At 61.4% G+C, this 25,645-nt stretch overlaps 1 protein-coding gene across 6 annotated transcripts in view; it reads right to left on the reverse strand.

The window, feature by feature from the left end:
* Kcnq2 (potassium voltage-gated channel subfamily Q member 2) overlaps window positions 1-25,645 on the reverse strand; it is a 57,176-nt gene that overhangs the window by 22,283 nt on the left and 9,248 nt on the right. For 5 of the 6 annotated variants that reach the window (XM_048349726.1, XM_048349724.1, XM_048349723.1 and 2 more), the window contains exons 2-10: window positions 15,121-15,211; window positions 13,709-13,835; window positions 13,193-13,368; window positions 12,169-12,294; window positions 9,971-10,081; window positions 9,348-9,443; window positions 8,184-8,278; window positions 4,433-4,462; window positions 848-916 (exon numbers count right to left, since the gene is read on the reverse strand). In XM_048349726.1, coding sequence (XP_048205683.1) covers window positions 848-916; window positions 4,433-4,462; window positions 8,184-8,278; window positions 9,348-9,443; window positions 9,971-10,081; window positions 12,169-12,294; window positions 13,193-13,368; window positions 13,709-13,835; window positions 15,121-15,211 — 921 coding nt within the window. The remainder of the gene's footprint in view (window positions 1-847; window positions 917-4,432; window positions 4,463-8,183; window positions 8,279-9,347; window positions 9,444-9,970; window positions 10,082-12,168; window positions 12,295-13,192; window positions 13,369-13,708; window positions 13,836-15,120; window positions 15,212-25,645) is intronic. The other variant, XM_048349725.1, reaches the window with a different exon arrangement.

Raw genomic sequence — 25,645 nt, forward strand, 5'->3', positions numbered from 1 at the left:
CCTGAGTCACGTGGCAGGCATGGATCCCCCTGCATCTTCCTGAGTCACGTGGCAGACGTGGATCCCCCTGCATCTTCCTGAGTCACGTGGCAGGCGTGGATCCCCTGCATCTTCCTGAGTCACGTGGCAGACGTGGATCCCCCTGCATCTTCCTGAGTCACGTGGCAGGCGTGGAGCCCCTGTGTTTTCTGAGTCACATGGCAGGCGTAGCTCCCGCTGTGTTTTCCTGAGTCATGCAGCTCTAGGTGTCTTTGGCCTGGTCTGCCTTCGCCTGGCATCTCCGCTGGGACTGTCTCTGAACCTCCCTCTCCTTACTGGGCCACTGGCATGCGATCCAGGAGAGAGCTCAGTGTGGCGTGGATGCTAAGGGTCGTCCACGGGCGCCAGGGTGTGCACGTTCCAGACCCTTCTGTCTGGACCAGGACTCTTCAGAAACAACACTGTGGGGGCAGGCCTCCCCAGCCTTCCTGCATGCCCATCTTCATGCGAGCACCGTGAGGGTCACTGCTTCTGTGACCAATCAGCAAGTGCCACCGGCAGGCATCTCCATCCCAAACTGTGGAGGAGCCACAAACAGGACCGCCTGGTGCCACCTCACGCCCCACTCCTCACCCTCTCTCTACCACCCTGCCGCTCCTCTGGAGACAGCAATCTCCACCCAGTCGGCACCAATGGAAAGAGAACCACACAAGGACCAGTGGCCCTTCCCATCCCAGGGCTCCCGGGACCCGGGAGGCAGCACCCAAAGCTTCTTGCTGCTCACCACAGCAGCACGGACCCCGCACAGACCCGGGGCTTCTCATCCCGCCCCAAAGCCCCAACCCATTCTGGGAGGCACCGTGCTGACCTGAAGGTGAGGCCCGATTTGCTCTTGAGGTTCCTCAGCAGCTCCAGCTGGTTGAGGGGTGGGATGAGTCTGGAGCAAAAGAAGGAGAGGCCGGTCAGCCTCGCTCTGCAGAAGCAGGAGGGAAACGGCAGAGGCCCACCCGCGGACCGGACCTCCACACGGAGCCCCCTGGGCCCGGGCCCGGGCTCTGCCTCTGCCCTGCCAAGCTCCAGGGTGTCTCCACTCTGGGCAGGGCCAGCATGAACACCATGTTGCCGGGCTGTCATGAGACCCCAGCCCTGAGTCTGTAGGAGAGGGCACCACCTCCCCTCCTCACCCCAACTCCTGAGCACCACCTCCCCTTCCCACCCCACTCCCGAACATCCCAAGGGCCAGTTACAGCCACAGACACAGCACAACACGCTCAAGGTCCTTCTGCCAGCCTTTCCTGCCAAGGCTGGGGTGATGCAAGGAGTCACGAAGGAGCGCTTGGCTGGGCCGGGAGCAGCTTATTTCCGCATCTGTAGAAGCAGCCTGGGCAGCGGAGGCCGGAGTCCTGGCCTCACCAAGCCTGCAGAGATCACCTGGCCTACTTCCTCCTCCCCCCCAGATCTGGCCTTACCCCAACAGCCTGCTTCCCGGCTTCCAGCTGTCGGCCTCAACACTGGACACCCCATCACCATGCCCACAGGCTCAGGGACAGGGTGCAGGGCTACAGGCTCACCTGGGAAGGTGGGTGCTGGTGTAAGAGGTGAGCCCCCCCAGCTGACTAAAACTTCTTCCTTGCCCCTCTGGCAACCTCTAAGACCTGCCCCAGGCTCCCAGCCCCTCACCCCCACGGCCTGCCCCAGCCCTCACCCCCACAGCCTGCTTCAGACCCCCAGCCCTTCACCCCCATGGCCTTTCCCAGACCCCCAGCCCTCACCCCCATGGCCTTTCCCAGGCCCCCAGCCCTTCACCCCCACAGCCTTTCCCAGGCCCCCAGCCCTCACCCCCACGGCCTGCTTCAGACCCCCAGCCCTTCACCCCCACGGCCTGCTTCAGACCCCCAGCCCTTCACCCCCATGGCCTTTCCCAGGCCCCCAGCCCTCACCCCCATGGCCTTTCCCAGGCCCCCAGCCCTTCACCCCCACAGCCTTTCCCAAGCCCCCAGCCCTCACCCCCACAGCCTGCTTCAGACCCCCAACCCTCACCCCCACTGCCTCCATGTACTTTCTCTCCTTGTTTGGGGGAACATCTGGGGGATGGTGGAACCCAAGTCCAAGCTACCCCTCTCTTGACTTGGTCTCTACCCTGCTCCAAAGCCTCCCGATCCGCAAAGCCTCATGTACCCCACTTGGTCCTCAACCCCTGGAGCCCCAGCCAGACTCCACCCAGGGCCCCTAGACTCTGAGGCTCCTCGCCAGCTTGTCTCCATGTCTCGATCCTTCCTACCCTCCAGGCACAGAGCACAATACCTGCCTTCTGCACCCCAGGTCCTGTGGAAATGTGGGCCCCCGCCCCACCATCTGCATGGCCTTGCCGCCTCCTCGGGGGTGCTGGGCGCTGTGTACCTCACTCAGACCACCTCTCTGCCAGCCCCATCCTATAGACGCTCCTTACCCAAACACCCAATGGCTACCATGGCCTCGAAGACAAAAGGACCCCGAGCGCCCTGGCCTCACCCAACTCCAGCCTCACCCGTGCCCAGATCCAACCTTGCTCTTCCATCCAGAGCGGCCAGCACGCACCCAGTGTCCACAGCCTCTGCCACCCACAGACCCCTGCACAGGGTGCCCCCAGGGCGGGAGACCCCGGGGTGTCCTCCCGAGAAGGAAGCACAGGCACCGCAGGCGTGGCTGCCTGGGCCCCTGGCTACGAATCTCACAGCCCAGGAAGGCCAAGCCCTGGAGGCACTCTGAAAACGCTAGCCGTCAGGGGAGAGCACGGTGAATTCTGCCTCCTTCTTCCGCCTTCCCCCGGAACCCCTCCCCCAGGTCATCCACCGTCCAGCAGATCAGCTCCGAGCAGGAGCCAGCAATCGGTCAGTCCGCTCCTGCTATGGTGCGGCAAAGCCCAGGGGCCGGCCAAGCCCGCCCTGGGATGCAGCTGGCCTCGCAGCCTCTGTCCATCTGTCCATCCCACCACTGCTCACCCACCCTCCCCACCACTCAGCCACCCGCCTCTGGGCCTGGAGCAAGTCCCTAGGAACACCTCCCACCCCAGGTCCCATGCACACAGTCGCAGGCCAGACCCAGCCCCTGAGCCAGACGGGACACATGCCCAAGACACAGGGAGCGGCCAGCAGGGCAGACAACATGGGGCAGAGCCGTGCACAGCCCGCCCACCACGGCAGCCGCAGAGGCCGAGGGGGCGACGTGGCCCTGGGGCGGTGGCAGGGACGGCCCCAGGCAAGAACTCGGACTGGCCAGGGAATTCAGCCAACTTCAGGGACAACTCAAGCCATGTAGGCTGGCAGAGGGCCATGGCACTGCCTGGGCAGGGGACATCCTATTTCTTTCTCCCAGTTGGCTGGCAGTGATGGGCAGAAGGAGCCACCAGATCTAGGGGAAGCCTGTCAGCACCCATGCAGACCCCGCCCACAGGGAGCAGGGGGCCTGGGGATGCAGGAAGAAGACACTGCACCTTGGCCATCCACACCTCTGTGGTCTGGAGGGAGGCGTGGATGGCCACGGGGCCTGGCCCACGACTGCCAGTACACAACCACCCTTCCTGGAGAAGTGTGGCCGACAGACCGCTGCTCCACGGAAGGCGGCCCAGCCTAGGGGCCAGGGCCGACTGGGACATGGGCCACCAGCTAGCATGGGGAGGGGACCCTCATCCTGCACGTGAGCAGCGCAGCAGCCCCAACCCCAGCCAAGAGCGCCATGTCCTACCTCTACCTACTTGGCTGAGCACAGCCCAGAAAAGCCACCTGATGGGCACTCTCTAGAACAGGGAGAAAGGGCCGCTGGGGTGGGCACATTGCTCAGAAGGGGGCGGGTAGCTGCTCTTGCTGCTCTGCTCCTGGGGCCTGGGTAGCTCAGGGGACACAAGCCCAGAGAGAGACTCCAGAGGCAGGTGGCCCAAGCAGGGCCTTGGCGAGAGAGCCTGCCCTGCTGGTCTGGGAATTCTCAGCCAGGATCTACTCCCGCCCGGGACGCGGGCCCCCCAGCCACACCGCAAGCCCTACAGCCAACACATTGCTCCGTCCAGGTGTGCGGGCAGGGGCTGGAAAGGGGCAGGGCAAGGGGCCGCAGTTCTAAGACAAGGCAAAAGCAGGCCAAGGAACAGCAGACAGACTAAGGACAGGGGTCACAACAAGAAAGCAGAAGGCAGAGCGAGGGAGGAGAGCTCACACTGGGTCAGGGAGAAAAAAATGGTTCATGAGCTCCAGGCAGGAAGGGTCACAAAGTGACGAGGTTGGCAGTGCTGGGCATGAGGACCACAGGGGCGGTGCTTTGGAGTTGGTAGACAGTAAGACTCCCAAGGCCTCATCCTCCCAGCCCCGTGGAGAACAAGAAACACACACACGCACGCACGCACACGCACGCACACACACACGCGTGTGCACACACACGCGTGTGCACACACACACACACGGCTTTAGTCCCATGCATGTCCTACCTGGAGGCCCCGTAGGTTTGAGTTTGCGAGCTTTCAAGTGTTTTCACGCACACACACACAGAGGGAAAAGAACCAAAAATTTTTAAAGAACGGGATAAAAAAATAAAAATGAAAAAGAAATAGTCAAGGGAAGTGGGGGAAACAAAGAACAAAGAAAATTAGCACAAGGCTCCGTCCTGGGCTGCGGCCTGGCTGGAATCACAGCACTGGGCAACAGGGGTACCAGAGTGTCCCAAGGGACAGCAGGGCCAGGCTCAGCACTGGGTGACAAGGTTACCAGAGTGTCCCAAGGGACAGCAGGGCCAGGCTCAGCACTGGGTGACAAGGGTACCAGAGTGTCCCAAGAGACAGCAGGGCAGGGGACAGCACTGGGCAACAAAGGGTACCAGAGTGTCCCAAGGGACAGCAGGGCCCGGACAGTGCTGGGTGACACTGGTGCTGGAGTGTCCCAAGGGACAGCAGGGCCCGGGACAGTGCTAGGTGGCACTGGTGCTGGAGTGTCCCAAGGGACAGCAAAGCCGGGCTCAGCACTGGGTGGCACTGGTGCCGGAGTGTCCCAAGGGACAGCAGGGCCCGGGACAGTGCTAGGTGGCACTGGTGCTGGAGTGTCCCAAGGGACAGCAGGGCCCGGGACAGTGCTAGGTGGCACTGGTGCTGGAGTGTCCCAAGGGACAGCAAAGCCGGGCTCAGCGCTGACTGTCAGGCTGCCCTAGGGTGGACAGGTGAAGCGCTGTGCCTGGCTCAGCCTCACCCACCTAGTAGGAGGACACCAGCCATGAGGAAGCCACCAGAGGGGCCCTGGCCTGGCAGCCTCAGGCTACGTGGACTGTGCCCAGCCCTCAGTACCTAGCCTAAGCAAGAGACCAGCACTCACAGCTCCTGGGAGCGCTGCCTCCGCTGTCCAGCTGGCCCATGGGGACAAAGGCCTAGGGAGCTCTTTCTTCTTTCCTGTCCCAAACATTATGGTGTCCTGGGCTCTATCCTAGTGAGGGTACCTGAGAACTGATGGCAGTGGGGTTCCCAGCCCTGGGCTGACCCTCGCTCGACAGTGGGGCTCCCGACCCTGGGCTGACCCTTGCTGGACGGTGGGGCTCCCATCTCTAGGCTGACCCTCGTTGGACAGTGGGGCTCCCGGCCCTGGGCTGACCCTCGTTGGACAGTGGGGCTCCTGGCCCTGGGCTGACCCTTGCTGGACGGTGGGGCTCCCATCTCTAGGCTGACCCTTGCTGGACAGTGGGGCTCCCAGCCCTGGCCTGACCCTCGTTGGACAGTGGGGCTCCCAGCCCTGGGCTGACCCTCGTTGGACAGTGGGGCTCCCGGCCCTGGGCTGACCCTCGTTGGACAGTGGGGCTCCCGGCCCTGGGCTGACCCTCGTTGGACAGTGGGGCTCCTGGCCCTGGGCTGACCCTTGCTGGACGGTGGGGCTCCCATCTCTAGGCTGACCCTCGCTGGACAGTGGGGCTCCCGGCCCTGGGCTGACCCTCGTTGGACAGTGGGGCTCCCGGCCCTGGGCTGACCCTCGCTGGACAGTGGGGCTCCCGGTTCTAGGCTGACCCTCGTTGGACAGTGGGGCTCCCAGCCCTGGGCTGACCCTCACTGGACAGTAGGGCTCCCGACCCTGGGCTGACCCTTGCTGGACAGTGGGGCTCCCGGCCCTGGGCTGACCCTTGCTGGACAGTGGGGCTCCTGGCCCTGGGCTGACCCTCACTGGACAGTGGGGCTCCCATCTCTAGGCTGACCCTCGCTGGACAGTGGGGTTCCCAGCCCTGGGCTGACCCTCACTGGACAGTAGGGCTCCCGGCCCTGGGCTGACCCTCGTTGGACAGGGGGGCTCCCGGCCCTGGGCTGACCCTTGCTGGACAGTGGGGCTCCCGACCCTGGGCTGACCCTTGCTGGACAGTGGGGCTCCCATCTCTAGGCTGACTCTCGCTGCTGGACAGTGGGGTTCCCAGCCCTGGGCTGACCCTCGTTGGACAGTGGGGCTCCCAGCCCTGGGCTGACCCTCGTTGGACAGTGGGGCTCCCGGCCCTGGCTGACTCTTGTTGGACAGTGGGGCTCCCAGCCCTGGCCTGACCCTCGTTGGACAGTGGGGCTCCTGGCCCTGGGCTGACCCTCGCTGGACAGTGGGGCTCCCGGCCCTGGGCTGACCCTCGCTGGACAGTGGGGCTCCCGGCTCTAGGCTGACCCTCGCTGGACAGTGGGGCTCCCGGCCCTGGGCTGACCCTCACTGGACAGTAGGGCTCCCGACCCTGGGCTGACCCTCGCTGGACAGTGGGGCTCCCGGCCCTGGGCTGACCCTTGCTGGACAGTGGGGCTCCCGACCTTGGGCTGACCCTCACTGGACAGTGGGGCTCCCGGCCCTGGGCTGACCCTCGCTGGACAGTGGGGCTCCCGGCTCTAGGCTGACCCTCGCTGGACAGTGGGGCTCCCAGCCCTGGGCTGACCCTCGTTGGACAGTGGGGCTCCCATCTCTAGGCTGACCCTCGTTGGACAGTGGGGCTCCTGGCCCTGGGCTGACCCTCGTTGGACAGTGGGGCTCCCAGCCCTGGGCTGACCCTCGTTGGACAGTGGGGCTCCCAGCCCTGGGCTGACCCTCATTGGGCAGTGGGGCTCCCGGCCCTGGGCTGACCCTCGTTGGACAGTGGGGCTCCCGACCCTGGGCTGACCCTCGCTGGACAGTGGGGCTCCCATCTCTAGGCTGACCCTCGCTGGACAGTGGGGCTCCCATCTCTAGGCTGACCCTCGCTGGACAGTGGGGCTCCCATCTCTAGGCTGACCCTCGCTGGACAGTGGGGCTCCCAGCTCTGGCTGACCCTCGCTGGACAGTGGGGCTCCCAGCCCTGGGCTGACCCTCACTGGACAGTAGGGCTCCCGACCCTGGGCTGACCCTTGCTGGACAGTGGGGCTCCCGGCCCTGGGCTGGCCCTCGCTGGACAGTGAGGCTCCCGGCCCTGGGCTGACCCTCGTTGGACAGTGGGGCTCCTGGCCCTGGGCTGACCCTCGTTGGACAGTGGGGCTCCCGGCCCTGGGCTGACCCTCGTTGGACAGTGGGGTTCCCAGCCCTGGGCTGACCCTCACTGGACAGTAGGGCTCCCGACCCTGGGCTGACCCTCGTTGGACAGTGGGGCTCCTGGCCCTGGGCTGACCCTCGTTGGACAGTGGGGCTCCCGGCCCTGGGCTGACCCTCGTTGGACAGTGGGGTTCCCAGCCCTGGGCTGACCCTCGTTGGGCAGTGGGGCTCCCGGCCCTGGGCTGACCCTCGTTGGGCAGTGGGGCTCCCAGCCCTGGGCTGACCCTCGTTGAACAGTGGGGCTCCCGGCCCTGGGCTGATTCCTGTTGCGGCTAGGCTCACTCGCCCACCCCTGCACAGACCCAGCCCCTGCTGAGGACAGGACCTTCTGCCTAAGGCTGTGGGCTACCAGCTCCTGCAGGGCATGGTTCCGGAAGGATCTAGTGCCCAGGCCATGGGCACCTCAGGAGGGACTCCCTCATGTCCCCTCACCACACACAGCAAAGTGCAGGAAATGGGGGCAAGAAACAAAATCGGCGTGCTATAAATCAAAGGACAAAAACAATACTTTGAAAGAAACCACACTGAATTCCTTTTTGAAAAAGACATACATTTTAACAACAAAAAATAAAGAAACAAAAAGATCAATCAAAATAACAACAAAAACGAGGCTTGGCCTCGAATTAAACAGTTAACAAAATGACAGCACGAAGCCTGGTGCCGGGCATGGGAGGGCGGTACCTGTACATGGGGACGGTGACCGTGCGCTCGTAGTACTGCCACGTGGAGTGAAGGTCCGTGCGGGACAGGTTGGTGGCGTAGAACCTCCAGGCAGACTGTGGGGGGACAGGGCGGTCAGCAGGGAGGCAGCGGGACACGGAGCCCCCCCACTTAACCGGCCTGGGCTTCTGCTGTCTCCACGTCACACCACCATCCAGGCATCACCACAACCCAACTCCACAGCCTTTCTGTGTCCTGAGGGCATGGAGGACCCCCGGGGCCTCCCCATGGCTCTGTCCTCCCTTGGAAGTTAGAAACACACCCAGGCCGTAGGCCTCCAGAAAACAACTGGTCCCTGTAACCCAAACTGCAGCACCCGGCCTTAACAGAACACGCAACTCCATCAGCTTCTCTCCCACGGAAACTGCCCCCTGGCTGCCCATCAGAGCCAGGCTGAGACGTCCCGGTGCCGGCCTCAGTGGCACAGCTGTTCTCTAGACCTGCCGCTGCCGGGCCACCTCGGAGAGGAGGTGCAAGGTGGCCATGCCACATTTATCATTCCCTGCTTAAACCTTTAACCACGAGGATTTACAGTCTATTTTTTTCTATTCTCAATAGTAGGGTGAGACTGTGGGTAGTTTTGTTCTTCTTTGTTCTCTTTCACAACTAGAAAACAATAACCATTTGGTGTTTTATGGTGAAGGATAAATGCAGGCACCCAAGGTCAAGACCACAAGCACCACAACTTCATCAAAGAAAGCTGGCCCCTGACAACCCGCGTGCCTGGAGGCTCTCCGCGCTTCGACTCCATGCTCACGTGGCCTCGGTACCCTTCCTTCCTCTGAGCAGGACGGGAGTGACCACAGCTCAAGCTTGGGGCCACAGAGAGGTCTCAGGTACTACTCAGGACTGGAACAAAGACAGGAGCCTCGAACCCCACCGCTGTAGAACAGAGGTGTGAAGGGACCTGCCTCCCTGGGGGGCACTGGGACAGGGCCACCTTCTGCATCTGCACTACGGCTGCGCTGACTTGCCTGACCATGACTGGCTGGACGGACTCCTGCAGGGGAGCAGGGCCAGGGCCCGCCCCCAGTCAGGCCCATCTCAGGCCAAGGCCTCCACAGGCCCAGATCCGGGCGGGTGACACTGCACTGTCCTTTGGACCCAGAGGGGCCCATGACTGACCTGGATGAGGCCAGCCGCTGGGTTCCGCCTCTTCTCGAAGTGCTTCTGCCGATGCTGCTCTTGGACTTTCAGGGCAAAGCCAGACCCCAAAATGCCCTGCAAGCCATGGAGGTGAGAGCAGGTCCAGGCACTTGGGTCCCTCCCACCCCGGTCTATGCGTTCGGGCTTTACAAGCTCTGCCTCCCCACTCGCAGCCCTCAGTGCCAGGGACCAGGCTGGAGACAGCCCTTAGATCTGGGTCAAGAAAAGCTCTGGCCAGCAGGAAGCATGGCAGTTCCCACAATGAACCCAAGAGGGAGCCTCCTTCCCTGCTCTGCCCACACAACGCCATGCCAGCCACCAGCTGCTGCTGTGGCCTCGGTCCGCAGGGCTTCCCCTCCCCTCCAGGCCGCTCTGGTCTCAGAGGGTCGGCGGACACAGCCTGGAGACTCTCCAGAATGCCCTGAGGCGCTGGAGAGGCAGAAGAGGCCAGCGGGCCGAGGGAGGCCCCACTTCAGTCTGGGATGGTACCCTTCTCCACAGAGGGCTAGGGACTCTGTCCCAGGTTCCCCCTGTCTCCAGGGTGATCTATGGGGAACGTGAGACTCTGTCTCCCCCAAGGCAAGATGAGACCCTGGGCTTACCGCAGGCAAAGCAAAGAAAGAGACGCCAATGAGGGTGAACGTTGCCGCCAGGAGCCGCCCGTTCCAGGTCTGAGGGTACTTGTCCCCGTAGCCAATGGTCGTCAAGGTGATCTGAGGGGCAGAGGATTCAGGTCACTGGGCCAGCTTGGCAGCCACAGAAGCCCACAGCCTGGGTGGCGTGCCCCTGCTGACCTGCAGTGGCGCTCCTGCACCTCTAGGGGCAGCGCCTGGCCTGCACAGACCCGGGACTACTTACCTCTCCCACAACACCCACATGAGGACACAGCAAGCTCAGGGTCTGTCGGGGGTTTTTAGCCCCCCGCGCTCCCCCGACCCTCGGGAGAGACGGGGAAGGCACGCCCCGACCTGACGAGCCAAGAAAGGAAAGGGTCGGCAGGCCGCCCGCACCCAGCCCTCCCTCACCGGAGGACAAGCAGACCTGGGAGTCAAGTCGGCGCAAGATCTCATTTATTGGGGAAGTACGTGCCACTAATATAAGGCACAGGAGCCAATCAGGTCTAAGATCGGCAGGAAGGGGCGGGATGAGCTGTCCATCAAGGGCGGAAGAGCCTACAGAACCGCCTCCGGGTTATCACCAAAGACACTTGTAGCAGCTGCCCGTTGTTGTTAGGCGTCGCCATCTTAGCCACACGTGGCCCCAAGACTGAGACACAGGCGGGGCCGGCTAGTTGACTTCCAGGTGTGCCCCACAAGGGTCTAGGCCAGCTACCCTGCAATCCCATCCCAGCCCCGTATCTGTGCCCTCCATCCTAGAAGAGAAGCTCCCCCCCCCCCACCCAAGGTTCTGTTCCCAGTTCACTCCAGGAACCAGTTTTCCCTCCAGATGCAGAGCCCAGAGAGGCTTCTATTCCCTGGCGGTGTCTGGCCCAAGGTCCTGGACTGCTTGCTCTGAGGTGGGGAGGTGGGCACCCAGGAAGCAAGCACTGAGCAAGCCAGCATCCAGGGCAGAGGAAGCATGAGAGACCAGACACAGCCCTGGGCTGCCTGCGACCCGCAGAGTCAACCAAGACCAGAACAGAGAACGGGCCAGGCCCAGACCATGGGAGCCGGTCCAGCGGCAGCTGCCAGGAGGCAAAGGGACAGAGGTGACTCCACAAGAAGGTGATGGGAGGGAAGGCCAGCCTGGGCCCTGGCATGGGGTGCAGAACTTCCCCAAGGAAGGGGTGCCTGCCATGAGTGTCTCCTGGCTATGACAAGGAGGTGGGCACAAGAAAATCCCTGTGAGACAGGGCCTCAGGTACGTGCAAGGGCAAGGTGCAAGCCTGGAGCTGTGTACTTTCGTGGGGGCCTGGACCCCATCCCCGGGGGGGTTTTGTAGTCACAGGAGGTGCCTTTGAGTGGAGCCCTTCGCACCAGCCTCGCTCCCAGCAGGCCTGCTTCTGCCTCTGTAAGGACGAAGGGTGTCACCCTCACGGTTGTAGCAGTCTCCACTAATACCCTGCACTCTGGCCTGGTCCCCAGGGACGCCACCCATCTGTTTCCCAGTGACGCCGGCTACAGAGCACCTGGAAGGCACCTCCACCAGCACATTCAGGGCCTCCCCAGGGGCCGGAATATCTGGCAAGGGCCACTCAGAGTGCCCCCCAGGGGAGTCCAAAGGTGTCCAGCAAGGCCCTTCTTGGAAGGGGCATCAAGAGCAGGCCACCCAGGCCCGGGAGGGTGATGTACAGGGCAGCAGGGAGTCGGGGGGGGGGGGGTTGGTTGTGAGAAGAGCCGCCAATTCCCAGCTCTGTCACAACCGACAGGGTCAGCTGGGAAAGGTGAGCCCAGGGGAGTGGTGTCCCTTTCTTCTCTTGTCCCTCACTATGGCGGGCAGGAGCAGGGGTGGGACCAGGAGCAGGCAGCTTGAGACCCAAGGGCCAGGCCTCCAGGAGAGTCCCAGGCCCCGGAGGCTGAGGCACTGCCCCCCCCCCCGCCCGCCTCCCGGTCCACCCTCCCCATTGTGCTTGGCCTCTGCCTCCTGGACTTTCTCCTCCCACATCCTGGTGAACCAGAAGGGTGGCGTCCACGGTGACTGGTGAGGAGAAGAGGCCAGCGTCCACCCACCATCACAGGCATCCAGCAGGCACCTCCCAGGAGACAAGATCCCCAGCCCCACAGGAGAGCAGCAGGAGGAAGGCAGGGAGGAGGAAGGAGGTATCTTCAGGGTGAGTCCGGGGCCACCGCGCAGGACTTACCAGGCCCCACCAGAGCGCGTCTGCGTAGGTGTCAAAGTGGTCGTTCTCACCCTTCTCTGCCAGGTACACCAGAAATGAGGCTAGGATGAGGCAGAGGAAGCCAATGTACCAGGCGGTCACCAGCTCCTGTGGGGCAGATGGGTGGCGCTCAGCCCGGCCAGGCAGCCCCGCCCCGGGCTCTGCCGCTCCAGGACGTGGCGGGGGTAGATTCTCATCCAGAGGCAGCAGAGGCTCCGCTGGGGTGGACCCCCACAGGACCAGTGGGGGGGCCAAGCCACCAGGGTCAAGGGAGGCCACTCGTGGTACAGAGCAGCCACGGTGCCCTTCTCCTGTGCACCCTCAGCTGGCCAGCTGGGGAGCACTGTGCCCGCAGCCAGCTCCTCTGAGGATAACAGAACTGTCGGGGCCTTTCAGAGACAGCACCCCAGATGCAGACCCCAGACAGCCTGTTCTCAGCACCAACACCACGGCATGCAGAAGACAGGGCCTGGGAATCAGGGGGCGACCCTCGCTAACAAGGGCTTAGTGGGAAAACGGGGGGGGGGGCTTAAACATGTGCTCTGTGCCCCTCACCTTAGCAGAACTGGGTCTCGGCCACTGGGGGGCCTGGGACCCCCTGATCTTAGATCACATGGCCACAACCACCCCATGTGTCCCCTGGCCAGCAGCCACCGTAAACCACAACTTAAACAGTTACCCGGCAAGTGCCTCAAGTGGGGTATAGACCCAGGCACTCAAAACCAGGAAAGGGGAGACAAGCACCGGGAAAGTGGCTCCAAGGGATGGCCAAGCAAGCTAGCCTTGCAAAAATGCTTTCTGGGGACAGGTGACAAAGATAGGTTACGTTGTGCACAGAAGGAAGGGCTCCTTCGTGTCGGATCAGCCCCGACTCCATTCAGCCTCACTGGCTGTCCATCCCCCAGCACCAGGAACCCCCGGCAAGCCCACGGCAGTGGAGAATTCCCAGAGACGGGCAGCAGGCCCCAGCCTGGGGCGGGTCCTCGGGGGCTCTGGGGCCCCTCACCTTGCTGTGAGCATAGACCACCGAGCCCAGGAGCTTCCAGGTGCCCCCTCTCCGGTCCATGCGGATCATGCGCAGGATCTGTAGGAACCGCAGGCTCCGGAGGGCAGAGGTGGCGAAGACGTTGCCCTGGGAGCCTGCAGCCAGCACAGCGATGGAGGCGATGAGCACCATGATGTCTGAGGAGGAGGAGCAGAGCTTGTGAGTGGACAGGCAGGCCTGGCAGGTGGCCTCTTGCTCCCCTGCAGGGTGGGGTACCCCAGGGTTCCCCTGCAGAGTCGGGGCGGGGTACCCCAGGGTTCTGAGAAGAGGGGCAGCCGGGCCCGGCAGTCCATGCAACATGCCGGCACGGGGTCTGGTAAGCGTGGGCCTGCCTGTGGGGTCCAGGGCCGGCTGCCCGCACTTGGTCCCTCCCACATCTAGGCCACCTTTGCCAGGGGAGGGGTGCAGTGAAACTTCCAGCCCTCCAAACACCAGCTCCTGCCCTCACCCCTCAGTGGCCATCCCGCCGAGCCTCACCAATCACACAGAAGGGCTTCCTGGCGAACTTGAGCCTCCCCCTCCAGCCACGGTACCGGCAACAGCAGCCCGCGGCCCAGATCCTCACAAAGTACTCCACACCGAACACCACGATGGTGACGATTTCCTAAGGGAGGGGAGGACACAGCTGAGGCCTGGGAGGGGCTCCCTACACCGGGGGGGGGGGGGGGGCGGGGGCGGGGTGCCCAGCCCCGGGACAGAGCCTCAGTGCCCACAGGGCCTCCAGCTGTGGAACCTGGAACACCCCACCTCCCTCTCTGGGCTGGGGGTTCTGCCTTGTCTGAGTGCGGGCGTCTTCCTGTCCAAACTGAGAGGCATGTCTCATCTGGAGGCGTCTGTCCTTTCTGAGCTGGGGGGCGGGGGGGAGCGCTGGGGGGGAACTGTGCAGGCAGGTGAACTGAGGGTGGGGATTCTGCAGGGTGGGGACTCCGCAGGGGAGGGCTGGGCTGAGGGTGGGGACTCCTCAGGGCGGGGACTCCGCAGGGGAGGGGTGGGCTGAGGGGGGGGACTCTGCAGGGGAGGGGTGGTCTGAGGGGGGGACTCCGCAGGGGAGGGGTGGGCTGAGGGGGGGACTCCACAGGGGAGGGGTGGTCTGTCTCCACAGGGGAGAGGTGGTCTGAGGGGGGGACTCCGCAGGGGAGGGGTGGGCTGAGGGGGGGACTCCTCAGGGTGGGGACTCCACATGGGAGGGGTGGGCTGAGGGGGGGACTCCGCAGGGGAGGGGTGGGCTGAGGGTGGGGACTGCTCAGGGGAGGGGTGGGCTGAGGGGGGGACTCCGCAGGGGAGGGGTGGGCTGAGGGGGGGACTCCGCATGGGAGGGTTGGGCTGAGGGGGGGACTCCGCAGGGGAGGGGTGGGCTGAGGGGGGGGACTCCTCAGGGCAGGGACCCCACAGGGGAGGGGTGGGCTGAGGGCGGGAATTCTGGGCTGGGCTGAGGGCGGCCCAGGGTGACTGCAGACAGCCCAGCTTCTGCTCAGCTCTCAGGCAGCGGGGCCTGGGGCAGCTGAAGGAGGGTCTGGTGGGATTCGTCTCCTTGAAGCCCCCCCCGTTACCAATGGCAACACAGAATCACAGTACTGTTGTCAAGGTGCCCGCTCCTCACGTGGCCCCGTGTGTGAGCGCCGTGGCCCCCACAGCTGTGCCTACGTCTTCTGGGGAGCACCCCACAGCTCGTGGGAGCACCTGAGCCCTCACCCTTCAGAGCAACAGCGGTGTGGACTGGGATGGCGCGGGCTGTCACAGGCTGTGATGCCACTGGGGACAGCCCGCAGAGGGCTCCAGGAGGGCAAAGTGGGGAGACCGGTCCTTGGTGGTGGGGCCCCTCCCCTCCTCCTCTTTCCAAGTGGCAGGGTACCCCCCTTCCCTGCCCCCCTCCCCATGTGGGGGCTCACCAGGATGTACAGGGCCCCCTCTGAGCTCTTCTCGTACTCCTTGATGGTGGAAAACACTGAGAGAACAAGGCAGGAGAAGACCAGGAGGAACCTGAAAGACACCGGAGGGTCAGCCATGCCGGCAGCTCCAGACACAGGCCTCATCCTGCCCTCCCACCAGCAACCGGCAGGGTCCAGGGGCCACCCGAGGAAGAGTGGGGCACCGGGCGCCGTCCCCCACGGAGGCGCCGAACAACCATCTGGGGACCACGCGTCCTGTCCCCGCCCCTCAGGTGCCCCGCCCTTCACCACCAGCCGCCCTGCCAGCCCCAGGCTTCGGGGAAGTCCTCAGAGCTCTCCGCCTGCTCCTTGACGGCTGTCAAGTGAGGGCGTCCGAGGCCCAGCTCCAGTGCAGGAAGGCAGGCAAGGAGCACCCTTTACTCTGCTATGCAACCATTTCCTCCCGAGGTTCGGAAGAAGAAAAGTTTTCCAGTTAAGTCTGGCGCTTAACACAAACGCCTCCTAACATCTCTTCTGGCCTTGCCTGGGCTGCCTGGCGCTTTCTTCTTTCCTGGAAGTTTCAGGAATCCTCCTTACTAGCCTAGGTTTTTTACTGTAATCACTTGCTCTGTCCTTTATTATCTGGCTCCTCTTGACCCCCACATTTCCCCCAGGAGCTCTGTGCCTTTCTTGGTCACGTGACCCCTCTGACAAGTTGAACGCATGCTTCCTCGCAGGGAAAGGACAATGGCCAGGTGCTCCCAGTGAAGGCCCATGCCCACCCTGGCCACAAGAACACCTGCCCAGCACCCTAGTCCCCGGGTCCGCATCAGTGCTGAGCCACAAGGGCAGGAGGAACACCATGACCCAGCCTGTGCCATTCACCAGGCAAAGTACTGGGGACAGGACTATGAGAGATGCACAAGGCAGAAGCTCACATAGTGAGCAGAAACTGCACAGTGCCTCTGAGGGGCCCAGAGGACAAGCGAAGGTCAGAGACAGCACTCAGCCTCCCAACCTCACCAGCTAGCAATCAAGACCGTGCGCCACACCCCACACATCTCCCTGAGGAGGCACAGAGACCTGCAGGGCAAGACCATCATGGTCCAGCCCGAATCCTCCCATCTCCGTGGCACTTGGGGAGCCAACCTCCATCGCGGAGCTCCCAGCTCCAGCTGTGCTGAAGCCCCAGCAAGGCTGCTGTCCAGCCCCCCCGTTGGCCCTTCCCTGAGGCACATGGTGCCCCCTCCCAACGGCCCTTCCCTGAGGCACAGGGTCCCCACACAACCCTTCCCTGAGGCCCAGGTCCCTTGAGGCCCTTCCCCAAGTTACCTCCCACCAGATAGACCAGCTGTGGCCCGGTTGGCAGGAACTGCCCCTCATTTGTGACCCCTGAAATCCTAAAGATATGATGGCCAGGCCCCGCCAGGCTGCTCAACTCCGAGGAAGAGATACTGGCAGTGGCAACAGAGGCTTCTGGCACAGACAGAACACAGGAGACGCCACGGTCATATTTCAAAACTGCAATTAATTTCCTTTGCTCATTAGCCAATTTATTCAATTAACTGAGTCCTGAAAAAAAAAGAAAAGAAAAAGGGAAATCATGTGGGCATCTCACATAGCTCATGAGCCTCCTACCAGTGTTTCTGTCTCCCTGATGGGCTCTCTTCCCAGCCCAATGGGAAGAAACAGGAGGGAGGACAGGAGGTTCTAGGAAGGAACGGGAGGGAAGATGGAAGGTTCTAGGAAGGAACAGGAGGGAAGATGGGAGGTTCTAGGAAGAAACAGGAGGGAGGATAGGAGGTCTTAGGAAGGAACAGGAGGGAAGATGGAAGGTTCTAGGGAGGAACAGGAGGGAAGATGGGAGGTTCTAGGGAGGAACAGGAGGGAAGATGGAAGGTTCTAGGAAGGAACAGGAGGGAGGATGGGAGGTTCTAGGAAGGAACAGGAGGGAGGATGGGAGGTTCTAGGAAGGAACAGGAGGGAGGATGGGAGGTTCTAGGGAGGAACAGGAGGGAGGATGGGAGGTTCTAGGGAGGAACTGGAGGGAAGATGGGAGGTTCTAGGGAGGAACAGGAAGGAAGATGGAAGGTTCTAGTGAGGAAACAGGAGGGAAGATGGAAGGTTCTAGTGAGGAAACAGGAGGGAAGATGGAAGGTTCTAAGAAGGAACAGGAAGGACAGGGGGTTCTAGGGAGGAACAGGAAGGAGGATGGGAGGTCTTAGGAAGGAACAAGAGGGAAGATGGAAGGTTCTAGGAAGACATAGGAGGGAGGATCGGAGGTTCTAGGAAGGAACAGGAAGGAGGATGGGAGGTCTTAGGAAGGAACAAGAGGGAGGATGGGAGGTTCTAGGGAGGAACAGGAGGGAGGATGGGAGGTCTTAGGAAGGAACAAGAGGGAGGATGGGAGGTTCCAGGGAGGAACAGGAGGGAGGATGGGAATCCTTGGAAGGAACATGAGGGAGGACAGGATGTTCTACGAAGAAATAGGAGGGAGGACAGGGGGTCCTGGGAAGAACCAGGAGGGAGGACAGATGTTCTAGAAAGCTAGAGGGAGAATAGGATCTTCAGGTAGGAACAGGAAGAACAGGCAGCTCTGTGTGCCAGTCAGGACTTTCAGAGTTGAGCAGCAGAGAGAGGGAAACTCAGGAGGACGCAGGTCCAGGACCAGCCCAACCCAGCAGAGCAAGGCCAGTGCCCCAGGGGGACGACCCTGCAGGCTGCCCCGCAGAGGTGTCCTCCGGGCGAGCCGTGCCGAGCAGGAGGGATGGGCAGGCAGGAGGGGAAGCAGCACGAGCAGAAGCCTTGAGGGAGAGGAGAGCAAGCATGTGTGGGATCAGAGAGAGTAAGGGACAGATCTTCCGACTCTGCACACTGAAAAGCATTCTCCTAAGTTAAAATTAGGCCAAAGGGTGAACAAATGCAGCAGCGGAACTCATTAAACACTATGTTGAAAATGAACTTCCCGATTTGTGGGTGGGGGTAGGAGGGAGCGAAGGAAGGGGTGATATTGCCAAAAAGAAATGTACTCACTACCTGACTTATGAAACTCTTATTCCTCCGTATATTATAATTTTTAAAAAGTGTAAGGCCAGGGTTCAGAAGGTGGCCTAGTGGTAGAGCACTCGCCTCCTATACATGAAGCCCTGGGTTCGATTCCCCAGCACCACATATACAGAAAAAGCCAGAAGGGGCGCTGTGGCTCAAGTGGCAGAGTGCTAGCCTTGAGCAAAAAGAAGCCAGGGACAGTGCTCAGGCCCTGAGTTCAAGGCCCAGGACTGGAAAAAAGAAAAAAATTAAAAAGGTATAAGGCCAAGGTGCCAAGTAAGCTGATCGATCCTCTCAGGTCTGTTCTTAAGGGGCTCTGGCCAGGCGTCTAGAACTTCTAGAAACACCAAAGGCAGGCCCAATGTATGGCTCTGAAGACTTTTCTAGCAGTCAGTGACCCACACGCATGAAGCCAGTGATTAACGCTGGAGGGAAATGAGCCCAGCACCTCATACTGTCCAGCAGAACAGCTTGGTCAGGGAGGACAGCGACCGCGTCTGTTCCTGGTACACCCCACTCCGGGAGGAGAGCCGGCCCTGCAGCCCCGCCAGAGACAGCCTGCTACTCCACATTTTGTTTTTAAGTTCTGGGAACAGACGGAACAGATGGCCCCGTGGGAAAGGCGGCGCGAGGCGGCTGTGAGGGAAGTCGCCCACACTGCGTTCCTGGAAGCCGGGAGAGACGGGGCTTGGGGTACAGCTGGGGGCTGTCCCCAGGCTCAACACTCCCTGGAGAGAGGGGACCCAGGCGAGGCCAGAAGAGGAACCCCAGCGGCAGCAAATCCTCTCCTCACCTGCGTGAATCGGCTGGCTGAACGGGGCAGACGTCTCCAGCCCTCCTCTACCTGTGGACACCTGGGTGGCCACCAGCCACCCTGCCCAGGACACGGCCACACCAGACACATTCTCCACACCCAATTCAGGGCTCTTGGAGGCAGGCAGAGCTAGGTCACTCTGCCTTCTGCTCCTAGGACGGACAAGTCCTCTAGCCTCAGGGATGTAGGGTGCTTCAGAGAAGCCCCACTTTGGGGGGTCCCAGCATGGAGAGGCCTGGCCCCATACCAGAACAGGTCCTTATCCTCAGGCCCAGCCCCCGGCACAGGACCGGCACCGTCAGGCCAAGCCAGATAAAGCCCAGCTAACTCGCTGGTCACTGGCCTGGAGCTGTGCCACGCCTGGTAGAGGCCACGTCCCATCTTGCCGTCCCTCCAGTAGGCCTTCCCTCCTCTATCCTGCAGCGCTGTTTTGGCTCCTTACCCTCAAAGAGACCACAGCGGAGGATGAAGGACCCATCTCTTCCTTTTAAGAGAGGGCAGAGGAGCTGGGAATATGGCCTAGTGGCAAGAGTGCTTGCCTTGTATACATGAAGCCCTGGGTTCGATTCCTCAGCACCATATATATAGAAAACGGCCAGAAGTAGCGCTGTGGCTCAAATGGCAGAGTGCTAGCCTTGAGCAAAAAGAAGCCAGGGACAGTGCTCAGGCCCTGAGTCCAAACCCCAGGACTAGCCAAAAAAAAAGAGAGGGCAGAGACCTTGGGAGTCCTGGGTCCACAATGGCCTATGACTGTGCTCAAAGGGGCCCGGAACCTTCCACAGAACCCAGCCTGTGATGAGACATGCAGACCTGGAAGTCACTGCTCTGCTCACCAAGGTGGGGCTGGGGAAAACTGGAGGCAGCAGCTCTAGGAGCTGCAGGCTGGAGACCAGGCTCTCAGCTGCAAGGCTGGCTGCATCTCCCCTTCACCACCAACAAATCGAAGCATGGAGTCGAGGCGGGAGGAGGCTCTTTCCCATGCCCTCCAGCCTGGGAACCACCCGGTCTGCAGGCCCAGACAAGACAGGATGATGGTTTTTGTGCTGCCCCAAATTACAACACAAGGGGTTTCAAAAGTAATTATGATAATAGATTCAACTTCAAGACGCTTTCCTGGAAGCGGTTGCCAAGGAGACAAGCATCACAAGCAGCTGGTCCCCAGACCTATTCCTGGGCCAGAATAGGGCAGGCAGGGACCTCAGATAGCCAGGGCAGCCCCACGGGAGACAGAAAGAGGCTGCCAGGAGCCTGTCACCAGGAGCCCTTCTGTGTCCCCATGTGCATCAGGCTCAGCATCACAAGCAGACAGAAGCCTCATGGGAGGATTCAGGGTGGACGGAATCACAGACAGGAGTGTCATGGGAGGATTCAGGGTGGATGGAATCACAGACAGGAGCGTCATGGGAGGATTCAGGGTGGACGGAATCACAGACAGGAGCCTCATGGGGGGATTCAGGGTGGACGGAATCACAGACAGGAGCGTCCTGGGGGGATTCAGGGTGGACGGAATCACAGACAGCAGCCTCATGGGAGGATTCAGGGTGGACGGAATCACAGACAGGAGCCTCATGGGGGGATTCAGGGTGGACGGAATCACAGACAGGAGCGTCCTGGGGGGATTCAGGGTGGACGGAATCACAGACAGGAGCCTCATGGGGGGATTCAGGGTGGACGGAATCACAGACAGGAGCGTCCTGGGGGGATTCAGGGTGGACGGAATCACAGACAGCAGCCTCATGGGAGGATTCAGGGTGGACGGAATCACAGACAGGAGCGTCCTGGGGGGATTCAGGGTGGACGCAATCACAGACAGGAGCGTCATGGGGGGATTCAGGGTGGACGGAATCACAGACAGCAGCCTCATGGGGGGATTCAGGGTGGACAGACTGCCTTTACCAGCAGCTGCAGGAGAACCTCAGTGGACAAGAGCTAGAGCCTGACCCCTGGGCAGAGGTCAGATCCTGTCCATATGGAACCGGAGCACAGAGAGAATGTGGTGGACAGGGGGCAGAGGTGAAGGTACCTGGGGATGAGGGGACAGCCAGCACTGGTAGGTTCTCAGATACAGAACGGTGTGTGTGTGCGTGTGTGTGCGTGCGCACACATATGAACCCCTGCAATCCAGGGAGGCCCTCACCCCCATTGGCTCCTCTGCTTCCACCTCTCCCCTCCCATCCCTCCATCCAATTTCAGGGACTCTTTTTTTCCTTAGAGAAGACAAGACAAAGCCGTCGCTGCCTCACCCACCTCCTGTCCGATCTCACCTCCCACACAGGGGCTTGGCTGCTGTCTAGAGGTTGGCGGGCGGCCTCAGACACCAGTGGACACCGGCAGACTCTCTCTGGGACCGCAGACTCCCGTCTCTGCTCCCGCTGAGACGGGAGGGGTCTCAGCCCACTGTATACACTTAGTGACTTAAGGACCCCACCCTGTGAGCAGCTGGTGCAGGCCTGTCATGGCTCCCCACCCGCTGACCCCCGCTCAGAATGCCGGGGAAGCCGAGTGGGAGGGAACCGGCACACCGTCAGACTCGGAGAGGACCGAGTTCATGCAGCAACCACCACAGCAGTGATGTGCTCACACCCTCATCCCACAGACAGGAACATGGAGACGCTAAATTAACTTGCTGTGGCTGAGGAGGGAGTCCAGCTGGAGCAGGCTGGCGGGAGGGGGGGCGGGGAGGGGAGTTGGCCTCTCTTCCACTGGAAAGGAATCCTGCGTTCCCAAGAGTCCCCTGCAGAAACCATACTGTCCATTCCCATAGACAGCGCACTTCCCAGGGGAGGGCTGGGACCCGGGAGGAGGGAACAGCCAAGGTGAGCGGCGGAGCGAGTTCCCTGCGGGCCAGCTCACACCAAGCTAGCTCCCTGGGGATGGTCTGCCATCTCGTGCATTAGGGCACAGCCAGCACCACGGCCTGAAATCTAATTGTTCCCCTAATAAACTGCTCTACCACCAGACCTGCTGCCTCCTCCAATGTCGGAGGTGACGAGGACAAGTGCTGGCGGCAACTCCAGGCAGAGCTGATGGATGGGAAGCCTGGCTGCTCCATCGCGGAGCCCTGGGAGGACCAGGCCTCGCTGTCCAGGGACCCCGATCCTGTCCTGTCCCAGGGTCTGCACAGGCCCAGCACACCAGAGCCCACTGGCACAGCCAGGAAACACCCTCCAAAGCCAAAGGCCCCGGAGAGGAGACCAAAGGGCCCTAGCAGAGGTAGGGCCCAACATCAAACATGCCAGGTGCTCACGAAATGGGGAGACCTTGCCTGGACACATCCCAGGAAGGCCCAGCTACTGATCTGGACCTCAAGGCCTCCCAAAACTCCCATGGCATGAAGTGCTCTCAGGGACTCAATGTCCACACTGACGAGTGACCCTCTCTAGGACAGGGGAGTTGTGGAGGTCAGAGCCACCCCGCCCATTGCTCCCTGGCCACCCGATTCAGAGAACCCTAAGACTCCTAAGGACCCCAGGTCCCTGAAAGGTACCACAGCAACTGTGGGCTCCCTGGGAAGGGCTGGGTGGGAGCTGCGGGCTGTAGAGGGTTCTGGAACCCCAGCAGGGAATCCACCAGCTCAGCGGTGGAGGAGACGACTCTCCTGCGCACCATCTCTTGACCACAGCCCCATAGTTCATTGACTCCCATTAGTCCCACACATGGGCTGCTCAAACACCCAAGGGTCCCACAGAACCCAGGGGTCCCACACCGGGCTGCTCCTGCTCAGGTCCACGTCAGTCCCCTGGCCAGACTGCCCAGAGTGGCAGCCCCTCCTGAGAATCGCAGCCTCTCCGGGCCTCCTGCACACCTCAGAGCTCATCTGGACCCAGCCGCACCCACTTGCCGCCCACTCCAGCAGCCTTCATCCCATCCTGGAGCTATGGGAAGCCCCTCTCATTTCAACCCCAGAAGGAGGGGCTGGTGGCAGGCCTCAGCCCTGGCGACCTCCCGCACGAATGCCCTGGCCTGGCTGGCCTAGCACTACTAATTGCTCCCTTTCCTCCCCTCCTGCTCTTTCTCCACCTCTGGAAGCCACCTCCCTGCCCCAGGGCCTTTGATCATCTTCTTGCTCCCTGTAGTTCCTTTCTACCCCCTTAGACCCCCCAGGCTTCCTTCTTCCCTATGAAGTTGCTCCCAGCAGCCTCCTGCCAGAGTCCTGAGCCATCCCCCTCCTACAACTGTGTGCGTGCTGTACCCAAGAGCTGGGCCCCATCCACTCTGCCCACTCCTCCACCCAACACCTGCACACAGGGGGCCCCAGCTGCAGCTAAGCTAGCCCTTCTGGAGAGCAGAGGACCAGGCAGCTGAGTGCTGTCTGCCTGACCGCTACCGCCTGTGAGCTGGGCTGGGAAGGACAGGAGCCAGGACGCGACGGCAGCAGGGAGGTGACTCTGTGTGGGCCTGGGACCTGGAGGCACGTGGGCTGGAGCCAGCAATGAGACAAACAGCTCAGGACGGAGGACTGATGTGTGTGTACCACAGGACATGAGCACCAATGCGTGGCAGAGTCACTCGCAGAAGCCTGGCGGCACAGTCTAAAGGGGCACTAACAGAGGCACACTGCCAGCCATGATCCCCGGGAGCTACCAGAAGGTGCGGGGCTTCAACACAGGGAGCAGGTACACTCGTGGGGCCTATGCTGGGCCCCTCTGGCAGGCCTTCCCCAGCTGGACCCCACATGCACACCTCCAGTGGTGGATTGATCTCGGCCACGTGTAGACATCCAGTGGTGGGTTGATTTCATCCACGCGCACACCTCCAGTGGTGGATTGATCCCACCCATCTTTGCACCTCCAGTGGTGGATTGATCCTGGCCACATGTACACCTTCAGTGGTGGATTTATCCTGACCAAGTACACACCTCCAGTGATGGATTGATTCTATCCATGTGCACACCTCCAGTGGTGGATTGATTTCGTCCATGCGCACACCTCCAGTGATGGGTTGATCTTGGCCATGCATACACCTTCAGTGGTGGATTGATCTTGGCCATGTGTACACCTTCAGTGGTAGATTTATCCTGACCACATACACACCTCCAGTGATGGGTTGATCTTGGCCATGCATACACCTTCAGTGGTGGATTGATCTTGGCCATGCGTACACCTTCAGTGGTGGATTGATCTTGGCTATATGTACACCTTCAGTGGTGGATTGATTCTGGCTACGTGCACACCTCCAGTGGTAGATTGATTCTGGCCACGTACACACCTCCAGTGATGGATTGATTCTGTCCCTGTGTACATATCCAGTGGTGTATTGATTTTCTGTTGGGCTCTGGCTATACCTTTAAGGGGCAGTCCTGAGAGGCCTGCCTCTTCTCCCGCCCTGGGGCTGCTTGGCTGTTAGCCACTCCTACCCCCTTCCGGGTCCAGAACCGGAAGAGGTAGCAAACCAGCCCCGCCTTCTGCATCGGCCACGTGTGTGTGTGTGTGTGTGTGTGTGTGTGTGTGTGTCAAAATGGCGCGGGGCCAGGCCCAAGGGGCGGTCCTATGGGATGTGATGACCGCCCATAGAGGAAGTTCTGTGACATCACTATGATGGGCAGCTTATCAGCCTATCGCTAGTATGCAGTTAGTCCCTCCCCTTCCTGCCGCCATTACTGTTATATAAACCTCTCCCCTGAGTAAAACCTGCTTGACTCCCGTGTCGATCTTTAAGTGTGCGAGGGGAGGAGGGGCGTCTCACGACTACGCACCGCCAAGGTCTGCACATTGGGCCGCACTCCAGCTTTCCGCCTGGCGGGACGGGGCAGGAAACGCACAAGGGTGAAAGGGGTCCCGATAGATTTCATCCACGCACACACCTCCAGTGGTGGATTGATCCCATCCATGTTTGCACCTCCAGTGGTGGATTGATCCTGGCCACATGTACACCTCCAGTGGTGGGTTGATCTTGGTCACATACATACCTCCAGTGGTGGATTGATCTTGGCCACATGTACACCTCCAGTGGTGGATTTATCCTGACCAAGTACACACCTCCAGTGATGGATTGATTCTATCCATGTGCACCCCTCCAGTGATGGACTGATTCTATCCATGTGCACACCTCCAGTGGTGGAATGATTTCGTCCATGCGCACACCTCCAGTGATGGGTTGATCTTGGCCATGTGCACACCTCCAGTGGTGGATTTATCCTGACCACATATGTTGGGGTCCAGCCTTGGCCTTGAGGAGGAAGGGCATTGGAGAGCGCGCCCGAGACGCCGCCCTTCCCCCAGCCCTGGGGAATGCGGAAGCAGGCCACAATTCTCTGGATCCGGAACCAGAAGAACTGGCTTTGCAACCAGCCCCCAACTTTCTCGCCAGCCCATGTGCCCCCCATTCTCGCGGGCTTTTCACCCCCGGGGTGTCGCTATCCAAGTGACGTTAGCTCATGAGGGGGTCCTATGGCAAGCCCAGCCAATCGTCAGCGCTCTGGCCGATCACCCTTCTCTCGTCCCCTCCTACCATATTAGCCTTTTCCCCGCCCTAATAAATCAGATTGCTCACGAAGCATCTCCGAGATCCGCGCACGCCTGGCTTTCTTCACGGGTAAGGAGGTGGGTAAAGCGATCTCGTATGGCCCCATGCACCTGAGGTCTTTCCTGAGCCCCCCACTCCACCCTGGCCTTACCTGCGGGTCGGGTGACCAGGGGAGAGGGTGAGAAAGGGAGCTGTTAGAGCAGAGCAGAGCCTTGATCC

This window comes from Perognathus longimembris, chromosome 6 (genome assembly GCF_023159225.1).
Source record: "Perognathus longimembris pacificus isolate PPM17 chromosome 6, ASM2315922v1, whole genome shotgun sequence".
Taxonomy (NCBI): Eukaryota; Metazoa; Chordata; class Mammalia; order Rodentia; family Heteromyidae; genus Perognathus; species Perognathus longimembris.